At 42.2% G+C, this 12,427-nt stretch overlaps 1 protein-coding gene and 1 long non-coding RNA gene across 6 annotated transcripts in view; both read right to left on the minus strand.

Moving 5' to 3' along the window:
• Positions 1-876, minus strand: part of HHIP (hedgehog interacting protein) — a 68,499-nt gene extending 67,623 nt beyond the window's left edge. For 3 of the 5 annotated variants that reach the window (XM_088660278.1, XM_088660280.1, XM_088660279.1), the window contains exon 1: positions 485-875. In XM_088660278.1, the coding sequence (XP_088516404.1) occupies positions 485-757 (273 nt within the window). In that variant the 5' untranslated portion in view covers positions 758-875. Of the gene's footprint in view, positions 1-484 lie in introns of all 5 variants that reach the window. The other 2 variants (XM_088660277.1, XM_035112464.3) reach the window with 2 other exon arrangements.
• A 5,358-nt stretch (positions 877-6,234) lies between these two features.
• LOC148687350 (uncharacterized) overlaps positions 6,235-12,427 on the minus strand; it is a 50,378-nt gene continuing 44,185 nt past the window's right edge. Inside the window, exons 2-3 of the long non-coding RNA XR_015947727.1 lie at positions 10,611-10,761; positions 6,235-6,809 (exon numbers count right to left, since the gene is read on the minus strand). This is a non-coding gene — a long non-coding RNA (uncharacterized LOC148687350). The remainder of the gene's footprint in view (positions 6,810-10,610; positions 10,762-12,427) is intronic.

The raw sequence follows: 12,427 nt of genomic DNA on the forward strand, positions 1-12,427 counted from the left end.
GAAAGTTCAACGGAGTTTATTCCCGCCCAAAAGTCCGTTTGGGATTGCAGCCCTCTCTCCTTTGCTAAGCCTGAGTGTGGGCTAACATGTGGGTTGATGAAGAAGATCTGAGCCACTCCAGAGTTTCATGGGCTCCTTGGCCAACAGAAATCAGTCCAGGTGAAGACGTCTACCTATCCCCCCCCCTTTCTCCTCTACTGCTTCGTGCATCTGATGAAGCACCCAAGCTCAGGCCACCTTTGACACCTCGCCAGAGCTGCTGGCCTCCTCACCTAATTGGCCTCCTCATCACCTTTGCAAGCCTACTGAAGAGGAGAGATACAGGTCCACCTCTCCTTGGTTCTCCCCAAAGAGTCTCCTTCCACCCTCCCAGATCACGAGGAGGACCCCCCCCCACGTCTTACAGATCCAAAATCCTCCTCCTCCTCCTGCTCAGGTGAGCCCCGGAGTGTGCAGCCCTCCCACCCGCCGCCGCACGCCTTACCTTGTTCTCCACGTGCAGCGAGCCCTGGCTGTCCGCCCTGGGGCAGCAGGAGAGGCGAGGGTAGAAGCCCCGGCACACGAGCTCCCCTCCGAGGGGCGGCTCCAGCAGCATCAGCCTCCTGTCTCGCTTCTTGAGGCGCCTGGGGGGGCTGCCGTTCAGGCACCTTCTCCTCTTGGCCCCCCCGCTCTCCCCAAAGCGGGCCTCCCCCTCGAAGAAGCAGAGGACCACGGCCACCAAGAGCAGCTTGAGCGGGAGCATCTTCAGAGCGACCATGCCTCCGCGAGCTTCACTGGCAAATCCCAAAGCAAATCCAAGAGCGAGAGCTTTCCGTGTTGTGTGTGTGTGGGGAAACCCCTTAGATCCCGGGGAGGGGGGAGAAAGAGAGGATTGGGGGGAGGCCTCCAAGGAGGGCTGCAGGGGGGGCGAGTGATGTCTGAGGGACCAAAAGGGGGGAGGGAGCGCACTTTGCGTGTGGTGTAAAGGGGGGGGGGGCGAGGGAAAGGTGCCGCGCAGTTTGCGCGGGGAAGTTTGCGGCCGCCGGTTTAGTTGGCGCGGCTGAGGCGTCGAAATTGCCGGCGCTAAGGGCTCCTGCGTCGGCGCGCGAAAGAGAAGACGACGACGAGGAGGTGGTCGTGGCGGTGGTGGCAGCAGCAGCAGCAGCAAGTCCCTTCTGGTCGTTCCATAGAAAGGCGGCCGCCCGCAATTCAGCGAGGACAGCCTGGCTGGGGTGATGCCTCCTCTGCTGCTGCCGGCGGGAGCTGGAGCTCACTAGGGCTCTCATGTTTCGCTCCCTCTTTTCTTCTTATTTTTAAGCAGCGCGCGGGGAGGTGCTGCCACCGCGCGCCCCTTCACGTCACCGAAAAGAGGGACTAGCGGGGAGAAGAGCGAGAGAGCGTGCGTGCGTGTGTGGCCATGCGCGCGCGCAGGAGGCGGGGGGGCGGAGAAGGGAAGCCGACGGTCACGGGGTGCGAGCACGGATGTCTGGCGGGCCGGCTGGCTGACTGGTTGGCGCGCTCGCGCGCGCTGAGCCAAATTACCTGAGGAAGCAGAGAGAGAGCGGCGGGTTTTTTTTGGGGGGGGGGCACTTAAGCAGCAGCTACAGTTGGCTGAGAGGAAGGTCCGGCAGCGACAATGGAAGCAGCCGCGGTGAGGAGGGACAGGAAAGAGGCGAGTGAGGAAACTTGAGGGAATAGCCAGCCCGTGGCCCCAGGGGCCTTTCTTGAGCAGGACTCAAGAATAGAAGCCCCCCCCCCAAAAAAAGATTTGTCCATTGCAAGGGGTTGGATTAGATGACCCTCTTGGCCTGGCCCAACGCTCCAATGCCTGCAGACCTCCTGTGCTTTCAATTAATTCAACATAGTGTGAGGTAGTCCACTTGGCCGCTCTGCAGAACTGGCATGGTTACAGGTGCTGCATAATTCTCCTCCTGCATTTGTGGCAGCAGCTACACTTTGCAACTCCCTGCTGGTTGGCATCAGGCAGGCGCCTTCTCAATACTCTTTTTTTTTTTTATAAAAAAATTGGCACTTGCTGAGAACATTTTTACTAAGGCAAGCCTATCGGATCCCAGTGTGTAGTTGTTGAGGCGTCTTTACTGTTAATTTTAATATTAACAGTAATAATGTGATTTTAATATTTCCTGTAAACCTGCTTAGAGGTTTTATTATAATCAAGTAGTGTTATAAATTTTGTTAAACAAAATAATAAATTAAATGTCCTCTTCTGGGAGCCCTCACCTGCAGAGATTTGGTGGACAGCTGCTAGAGAGAGGAAAAACTCTGGGGTTGTGTCTGTCTTTATCTCTTTGCTCCCCAATACTACTACTACTACTACTACTACTACTATATTATTTATACCCCGCCCATCTGGCTGGGTTTCCCCAGCCACTCTGGGCAGCTTCCAACAGAAATATTAAAATACACTAATTTCTTAAAGATTAAAAGCTTTCCTAAACAGGGAATATTAATAATGGATCTCCTTCCCAAAGGAGATCCACCTACTGCCTCTCCAGCTATTGTTTAGGCACCAGGCCAAGTCTATCCTATTTATTTGATTTGCTCCATATGGTTTTTCATCCCCAATGGATGTTGTTTTTAACACCACTAGGGTGTTTTTTGTTTTTTCTTTGCTTGTTTTTTAATTATGTGATTGTATATAATGATGCATGTCTTTGGTCTTTAATTGTTCATTCCCTTGGATATCAACAATAGGAGATCCATAATTTTCAAATAAGTAAATAATGTTTTTGTACACATTTTATAGCCTTTCTTTATCCCTGTGAGGTGGAAGGGGCCTAGCATGGACTGAAGCACCCAGAAACTGGCTCTACAGAAGCAGTGCATGGGCTACTTCAATTAGCTAGCAGCCTCATGCCCTCTGCTGCTCAGGAGTTCACAGAAACATACAAACAAAAATAGTGCAGTTTTTAAAGTTGTGGTTCAAACTAGTGCAGTTTTTAATGGTTCAGCCCACCATCGATGAAAACCTGTTCCTTGATCTTAGAAACCATTATCCTCAAAATTTGGTTAAGATATTTTAAGAGATGTCCACATCCACTGCAAACAGAAAAACACCTTTCCAAAATACACTGTTTTGTATATGTTATTAACATGTCCTAAAGTCATTTGAAGGTTACATTCCGTGATCTTCTTTTTTCCAAATAATTTTTATTCGTTTTCCAATATTGCCAAAATACAAAAAAAAACATTACAAAGGCAAAAACACAAAAAGACCAAAAACAAAACAAAACAATAAAACAAAAATAAAACATAAAAAAGAAAAACATCATTTGTTACATTTTTACTTAACATTGTTGACTTCCTCAATTCCCCTCTCACTGGGTCCACTTTAGAATTCTATTTAAGCAATTTCCATCTTATATCTTAATTCAGTCTAATACCTTTTATCATGATCTTTCAATTATTCTATTCTAGAAACATCAACTATATTCCACCAATAATTAATCAGTTAATCCCAATCAATAATTTATTTCCCATCCTTCAATCTTCTATTTTTCCCTTTAGCCTAAATTTTATTACCAAAGATTTCCCATAAATTCAAATAATAATATCATAATAACATTTAACACTTAAGACTAATACAACCCCCTTCCCCTGGGCTCAGGGTCTCCCAGATGTTTCAGCAAGTTCCATAAGTCATTCCAGTTTCGGACCATTCAAATCCATCAATAAAAATTACATCCATTAATACCCCTCATCCCTCCCACTCTGTCCCACCCTACCCACCATTCTTCCTTAATCCTCCCCTGCTGTCTCCCCAATTCTTTAAATATTGTAGCACAAAACCATCCAGTTATCTTTCCCCTTTCTAGCCCTATCTCAGTTCCCCCCCTCTAAATTCTAGCCCCAGTATGGATCCTGCCCTCCCTCTCTCATTGGGAGGACATTATTCCATACTGGTTCTTCTGTGAGGACTCCTTGAATCAAACAGGTGTCCTGATCCCTCCTTCTCACTGGGGGAACAATAATGCATGCATCTTCCTCTTCTTCCTTAAATTCAATTGCATTGTCCATGACTGATAATTATTCATTTTGCTTCTCTTCATTCTCTGTTGTAATTAATCCTTTTTCACTTCATTCGGTGATCTACTTGATGGCACTGACTCATTGGAAGTTTTGACAGGGTCAGTAGAACAAGTATGTGCAGAATGTATATGCATGTTCTTTATTCTTTATATCTTTTTCTGTGCATGTAACTTCTGTGCACTGGGGGAAAGGCACCACTGGTTTTACAGGTGAGAAGGAGCAGAGGGATCTCTTCTCTTTTTGGTTTAATGTAAAATAGGCTGCAAAACCGATTATTCTCATTTCATGAGTTTTCCTGATGTTAACTGGATGCTTCTATGATATACACATGTACTACTAGATGAGTGGAAGGATCAGAGCTCACTAGGTGGGTTCCATAAATCTTCCCTATGCAACATGTGCTATCAGTTTAAGGCTGGTGCTGTGGAAATTTTGAGGCTGACACAAACAGAGCTTTTCAAATTTGCAAATCAAATGCATTCGTTTCCTTTTGGCAACAGCTAGAAATTGCACCATGTGGAACTGTGAAATTTGTTGAGCTCAAGGCTCACTCTGAATGTTATTGCCAGCAATATCTTGTGCTTTGCAACATCTTGAGATGTTAAGAAAGAAAAAGGTAATGCAGGAGTACATAAAAACCTTATCAGCCGCACACCTCCCAGTTTAACTAAGTGAGAAGGAAGCAGTAAAATATAAGCCACATTGAAACTGAAATGTGGTCTGTGTAACTTGTGCAGGGCTAGCCCAGTAGCTGAATGACTAATGAACAGATAAAAATTATTTCCTTTCCCTTTAGTGTCATGATAAATTAAGTATTTATCAGGGTTTATGAGCAGCTGTGCCTGCAACCTCTCATTGCATCCAGTTCATAAACAATTCTTACATCAGATGTACACGAGGATGAAACATGGATTGTTTATTCTCAACTGAAAAGGAAATATCAATCATATTGTAAAGTCTTCCTATTTGTGTTCTGTGGCCTAGTTGAACAAAAAGTTCCCTTTTTAATACAAAATGTTCTGTCTCCATAGTTCCTGCCACCGAATTGATGTATTGTGTGTTCTAAGGGTTCTCAATATTTGCACCCTGTCTTCTGAGTTATGGTCTCCTTGTCAATAATTTATTTGCTAGTGTTGGCATGACAGGGTGCCAAATTAGTCTGGATTATCCACTGTGGCAAAGTGGGTAAATTGGAAGATGGTGGTTTTTGCTCTCCATTGAGTTCAGTTAATGGAGTTTGACTTACTCCATAACTTGCCAGTGTTGGAGGTAGGATCTGAGGAAGCACAGGACCTGACAACCTCCTATCATGGTCCCATTTCCACGTGGCTTGAGTCATCCCTTCACTGGTGAAGTTGTATCAGCAATACCGTACAAATATGCCAACCTGGACTTGTGCTGATGTATCTGCAAAATTTTGCTTACAGATCTTCACTGGTGGAGTATGCACATCTTGAAGTGGGACTGCTGTATACTAATACCCCCATCCCGTCCTGCAGCCAGCATATCTCAAGAATGGGGTTGCATCCAGAGTCTGACAGGTGCTAAGTCACCAAAGTTTACCCGCTGACATTAAACCACTTAAAAATATTCTGAGAAGAAATACTCACCTTCCTGGATTATTCTACATGTGCTACAAATACTCCAGGTGTTAGTGTCACGGCTGTTTCTAGGTAAATATGTGAATTAAGATTTTAGTTTGTTATTTTTAAAAATATTTGTTCTAAGAGAAAATGTAAGCAGGTTGATGCAGTCACTGAGATCAAATTCAGATGCCAATTTGTTCAGGAATTTCGGATATGAGAATAAAACTACTTTATCCCTAAAGAATTCTACCAAAGGCACATCAAGCCCTTATGAACTCTGACTGAACTTATGGCAGAACCAACCATATTTCAAAATAATAATAGTAAATAAATACATAGCCCAAGATGTGAGAAGGGTTTACAGATGTTGAAACCACTTGCTCTAGGCTCTTTCTGATTAAAATATATATACATATGTACTTTACTACACAGGTGTTGCTTCCCTTGTACAAAAGTAGATTGAAAATGGGATCGCATATATACTAGTCAATCCAGATATATTCAAAGCCCCAGTACTAATGGAAAAGAAACAGAAACTGAACTGAAGTTTGTCTCTTTAAGAAAAACACCTCAACTTAGGCCTTTTAAGCACCTGCCTGTTTTGCTTTAAAGATTATCCTTTTTTTAAAGTTAATTTATGAATTGTTTCATACGAGGCATCCCAAATAAATTTACATTATAAAACAGATAGAAGACTTATAATCCAGGTAACAATCTTCCCAGCGCAACCACTTGGTATTGCTTAGAATATACAGCACATTGCATCCCAGTTTCTTGTGCCTATGGCTCCCAAATGTACTGTAGGTTATAAGGTTTTCTAATTAATAGTGTATGATGGTTGACCTATATTAATATCTCTGAAATTGCTGTCATTGAGATTTAATAACACCCTCCACCCTCTCATCTAGCCTGTTTATGAAAATCACTAGGCAGTTTGTTGGCCCAAGACTAATTGTAGTACCATATCTACTGTACAATGGACCACACATTGCAAGTTTTAGCAGTCGCAGCAACATAACTGATCACATTGTCTTCACTCCTTTTCAGCCAGTGTGGTGTAGTGGTTAAGAGCAGTAGACTTGTAATCTGGGGAACCGGGTTCGCGTCTCCGCTCCTCCACATGCAGCTGCTGGGTGATCTTGGGCTAGTCACACTTCTTTGAAGTCTCTCAGCCCCACCCACCTCACAGGGTGTCTGTTGGGGAGGAGGGGAAAGGAGATTGTTAGCCGCTTTGAGACTCCTTCGGGTAGTGATAAAGTGGGATATCAAATCCAAACTCTTCTTCTTCTACTCTTCTAGGATGGTAACTTCACCTACTTTTACCCACTGTTGTAACAAGTAGTTAAAATTGGTTTTGATTACTTGTTTAGCGATGGTGTCAGTCTTTTGAGAAATCAGGTGGGGGGGGAGATGTTGATCAGGTTTGAAGAATAATTCCTGGTATTATTTTTCAGCAAGAAATTCCCATGCACCTTTTTTAACATACACATTGCGGCACAGGAATAAATCTAGTGCAAATCATGGAAACAGTTCACTCTTTCCGCCTTCTATATATTGTTTATTTCGCCATGTATTAATGAACTGTAACCCAGGCTGTGTTCCAGCCTGCTTAGTGCCTTTCCCATAGCCAATATTTTTCTCTCTCAAGCTCTGTTAAGTATTGTGCTTTAAACTCATACTACATTAGCATAATTTATGTCATGACAGATCCATAAAACAACATTTTCCAGATTACTGAACACATAGCTTCATATAACCCTATCTGTGCCAATTATGAGTTCATCTACTAACAGTTTTGGACTTTAAAAAATTCAAACATGGATGAACTGAACAACCGGCCTTCTTTTGTCTTATTCATGTCAAAGAGCACTTCCTGTTTTTGGCAACTTTGGCCACTTGTGAACACATTCATGTTGTGTCCATGCCAGCAATGTTAAGTAATGACTGTGCTAAATTTTGTTCTTTATTTGCATGTCCCTCACATTTTGGAGGGTGGGGGACACACCTTAAACTCAAGCATTCTTAGTCTTGACTTTTATAAACAAAGGGATTTGTCTTTTGGGCACTAGGTGGCAACAATATCAATATATCTTACTCAGGTTAGGCTGCAATCTAACCTCACTTTTTGCTGGGCTCTGTGGATTGGGTGGCGGTATCCCTCCACTCAGAGCTGGTCCACCTATGAGGCAGGATGGGGCAGCTGCCTAAGGTGCCAGAACCCAAAGAGGTGGCACTCCTATAGGTACCTACTCACCTCCACTGCTGGCGGCGAAGCGGCAGCAGCTTCTGGCAAGATCTTGCAAAAATCTTGTGAGATTTCACAAGAGCTCCGTGAAATCTTACCAGAAACTGTCAACATTGCTGCTTTTTGGGCACTGCCATGTGACCTAGGTAAAGGAAGTTTCAGCGGTGTGTGTGTAGAGCTTTTGCGGTGGTGGGGTGGGGAGGTATCTTCCTGTTTTGTCTCAGGCGGCGATACAGCATGGGCCACCCCTCTCTCCACCCATCCTTCCCAATCTCCACCTATGGTGTTACACTGTGGCAAATATTGCCACTTCTGCATCCTTTTTGCACCCATTTTGACTGGTTCCAGGTATTTTTAATGTCCTCAAGAAAATTCATCAGCATCTTAGCACAAATTTCTCCTGATTTACACATTTTTGAATGCAATTTTGCCTAATACACAAAAATTTGCAAAGCAATTATCCCCAATATAATTTCCTTTTTATATGTTCTTTTCACTAATATATGCTTTTCTATGCACACATATTGTAGTATATGTATTTTTATGCACATTTCTTGACTGGAGAACTGTATTGCAAAATTTGGAGAAGTATAAATTTTTATGGATGGCTATGTTTCAGTTCTCAGGTTTCCCTCCCAGAAAGTGTAATTTAGGGAGGTTCATCTTTAAATGTCAACTGAATCAGATTTCTCATTAATCCCTAATCATTCCCTGAATATCCTCTGACTAAGGATAGCATTCAGTTTACAACTAGACAGTTGCCCAGTAGCTGTAACAACACATTTTGTAAAGTTACCGCAGGCTCAAAACATGACGACAACAACTCTTCCTTGAAAGTAAAGAAAATATCTTTATTAAGGCCAATAGCTCAGCAGCAAGCACAAGGACCAGAAGTCAAAATTCCAAGGAACATGAGCAAGGCAAGAGGTTTATAACTGAATGGGAGGTACAAAGATGTCCCAACAGTTGACACAACCATCCTTCAACAGGATGAGATCACTTACAAAACTCTCTCCCCCCCCCCTACAGTTCCTCGGCACATGCACATGCATGCACTATCTTGGGGAGGGGAGTATATCTAAAAGTGTTGCCTAGTTCTCAGCAAGAAGACTATATTCTACCCCTCTGCCTCCAGCTTTGCCGCCACCTCATCCTGTTCTGTCCTTTCCTCTGGTTGGTTGAAGGATCTTCCCTTTCCTGCTGAGGTGTTGTGCTCCATGGGAGGGGTGTTGGGGAGAGCTAGCAGGTCTGCTTTCTCTCTGATACCTAGAGTCACAAGGGGAGGACCTCTGTCCTTCAGCCCTTCCAGTCCCCACATCTGCACCTGTTCCTTCCTCCTCATTCTTTTGCATCTGGGGCTGTCAAACTGTGCCAGATCCTGATGGAGCTGAGGGGTTACAGTGTTGTCTACTGAAACATTTAATTTTAATTGGGTTTTTTGTGTATTTTTATTTGTTTTAGGAATTCCTATCCCACTTTTGGCATTTTCCTCAGGGTGGTTAACAACATTGTTTTGTTCATTAAAAACAATTTTAATATGCTTTGTTCATGGAATATAACAAAATGTGTGATTTATGATTCATGCAAATACTCTCCCCAAGTTATATAAGCGTACTGCCTAATTTGCAGACTGGTAACATTGTTGTTTACTTCATGGAATAAGCAGTCTTTCCTGAATTAGGCAGAACATTTCATCACTGACATAATGAATTGGTCAATTGCATAAATTATTACGCAGAAACATCGTTTCATTAAGAATCAACTGTCATCATTGGCTATTTTGAATTAGGCAGAAGCGTTTCCAATTTTCATTTAATTACATTGGGGATTACATTACACTGGATTAGATGTGGCTGCCCATTTTTCATGAGCAAAACAATATTTTGCTTATCTGACAAATGAGGCAATTTCAAAAATCTAGCATAACCCAAAAACAATATTGTTAGATTTTTTTCCCAATCAGAAAGGGAAGAGAGAACGAGATAGAAAGGGGAAAAAACTAAACAGGAAGAGAATGAAGAGTTAAGACACCCATGTAAATCCATTGTGCAATAATACACTACCTGTCATTAGCATAAGTATCGCTGCAGATTGTGACCTCCTCTCCAAGTACACATCCCAAGCGTTTTACATGTCTGCCCACAATTTCTACCTCTCCATCAGTCCTGTAGACAAATGCAATTTCACCATCCATTTAGCATATTTGTGTGCAACCACACACATTCAGGTTTGGAGGAAACTCTGGTCTCACAAAAATGTTGGTATTTGTCAAATTAGTGTGCCTTTGCAAAAATCATCATTTTTTACTGTAACCCAAATGCTCCATGACTAGGAAAATCCATTCCACATGCTCCATATTACGTCCTAGCTTCAGCTGCAAGGAACCTTACTGTGAGGGATATGGGAAAGGTCAGTGCTGCATTCCTCTTTTAAACTGCTCAAAATGGTATCCTCATACCACACAGGAGAATGGGTGTAGCCAACATAAACCATTTTCTAACCACAGTGCATAAGGATTTAATTATAATAAATTGCACCAATAATTTTTCTTGCTAATGAACAAAATACTTCCATAACCTCAAGAGAAACACACAAGCTCTATGTGCAAATTATTATCCACTTAATTCATGTAATGTAAAGAGAGAAATTTCACATTCATGTGCATTTGGGTCACAGTCCAGAAAAATATTAGGCAACTGAACGTTCATGTCTAAACATGCGATGTGATACATGTTTACTCAGAAATGTACCATTGTGTTCAATGGAGTTTCTTCTCTATTAATTGAATTGAATAGAATTGCAGACTAAGCCACATGGGATTTCAATGGGATGTTGTCATATTTATCTTCTGTTGGCTTTCACATTTGTTCTTCTGTAGTGTCATTAGACTTCCACTGGACCCTGCAAGTGAAGAGATGTAACATTTTTAGAAAAATAGGGCCAACTTGGAAGGTTCCTGCTCACAGTCCAAATGTACCTTTCCTCTGCAGGGGCTAAGCTCTGAAAAAAATGGTTCTGCAAATTTGCAAAAGTTGGCTGAGGATGATGCTGATAGCCTGGCATCCTTGAGGCCATAAAGAAGACTTGCTCCACTTTTTATAGCACTTTTTTTTAAAAAATGTTTCATTTACTTTTAATATAAGGTACAAATACATGTGACACTCTCCCCCCACCTGCCCACAAAAGTCTGTAAGGAAGAGAAATCTCATGGCTGATGGAGCATTCCATGTGCTGGCATGCACACCTGTCATCTGGCAAAACCAGGAAGAAGTCAGGCTCAGGCTGTGACTCAGGAATTGACTTCAGGTACTTTTTTCATATTATATCTGTCTTCACTCTCAACAAAGTAGAGTGCTTGTAGACTAGTTGTGTATGCAACCTTATTGAATTGTTAATTGTCATAACAAACAAACAAAAGTTTGAAAGATAACAGTCAATGTTCTAAAAGAAAGCAATGGTGATGGTATCCAGAACCAGAATAATGAGTCACCATTTTGGCCCTAGGAACTTAAGTTATTGATTCCTAAATTATGCTGTACAGTATAATAGTGCATATTATAGTAATGGGGACTGGGGACAATCTATGAAAGGAACAAGCAGGTGGTAAAGAATGTGAGTCACCTTAATTTGTATGTCCTTGACATATTTTCTCCCTTTGTTCAGTCTTGAGAAAACTTTAAAGTATTAAACTTCACTTGATTTTTGTATTAAAAAGCTGTGTAGAATTAAAACCAGATTTTATTGACTAGCAGCAGACTGTGAATCACTGACGCATAGACTTAATGGCCCGTCTGAGACCAGAGAAAGTTTTTTAAATGTTGAAATTGGCTAAAATAATTTAAAATTTGTAAGAGTGGTGAAAAATCCTTGGCTAATGCTGTACTTTATTTTGGGTACCCATTTAATGTAAGTTTCTTGGTGTACCTGTTAACAGCATGTTCAGTCTCTTTAATTTCTGATCTAGTAGAACTGTTTGCATTTTTCTTAACATTGACCTTAAATGAAACCAATATAATAACAGCATACAACTCAAAATATCTAGTAAGTGTTATTGCTTTTTTAAAAAAACACATCAATGAACTTCCACAAGACTCTGTTGAACCTAAATAAAATGGCTTTGTGGCTTGAGGTGCAAAAATAACATCATAGTTGTCATAAGTTACACAGGCTATGCAAGTCTATGTTGCTTGGTTGGAAAGCTCATACTGACACAAATCCCATTATAGATTGTGCAGAGGTTGCCATATATGGAGCAGTGGCTGGTGCTAGGGTACTGGCAGAGAGGTTTTCTGAGTTTTACTGTGATCTGTGGTGGCACAGTTCCATCTCATTCTGGGACTCTGGCAGTGAGTCAGTTGACTTGGGTGGTGGATCCTTCACAGGTTGCAGAGACAACTAGCTTCCTCTGGTTTCTTAAAGGACACCTAGTAGGCTTGAGTGAGGATGGAGCAGCTGATTTAATTCCTTATGGGATAAAACTGGCTTCTGCATCTCACAAGGGTTTGGATCAACCAAAGAAAATAACAAATGTGGCTGAGAAACAGAGGAGACAGGCACAAGAGCCAAG

Source organism: Zootoca vivipara, chromosome Z1, assembly GCF_965207765.1.
Source record: "Zootoca vivipara chromosome Z1, rZooViv2.hap1.1, whole genome shotgun sequence".
Classification (NCBI taxonomy): Eukaryota; Metazoa; Chordata; class Lepidosauria; order Squamata; family Lacertidae; genus Zootoca; species Zootoca vivipara.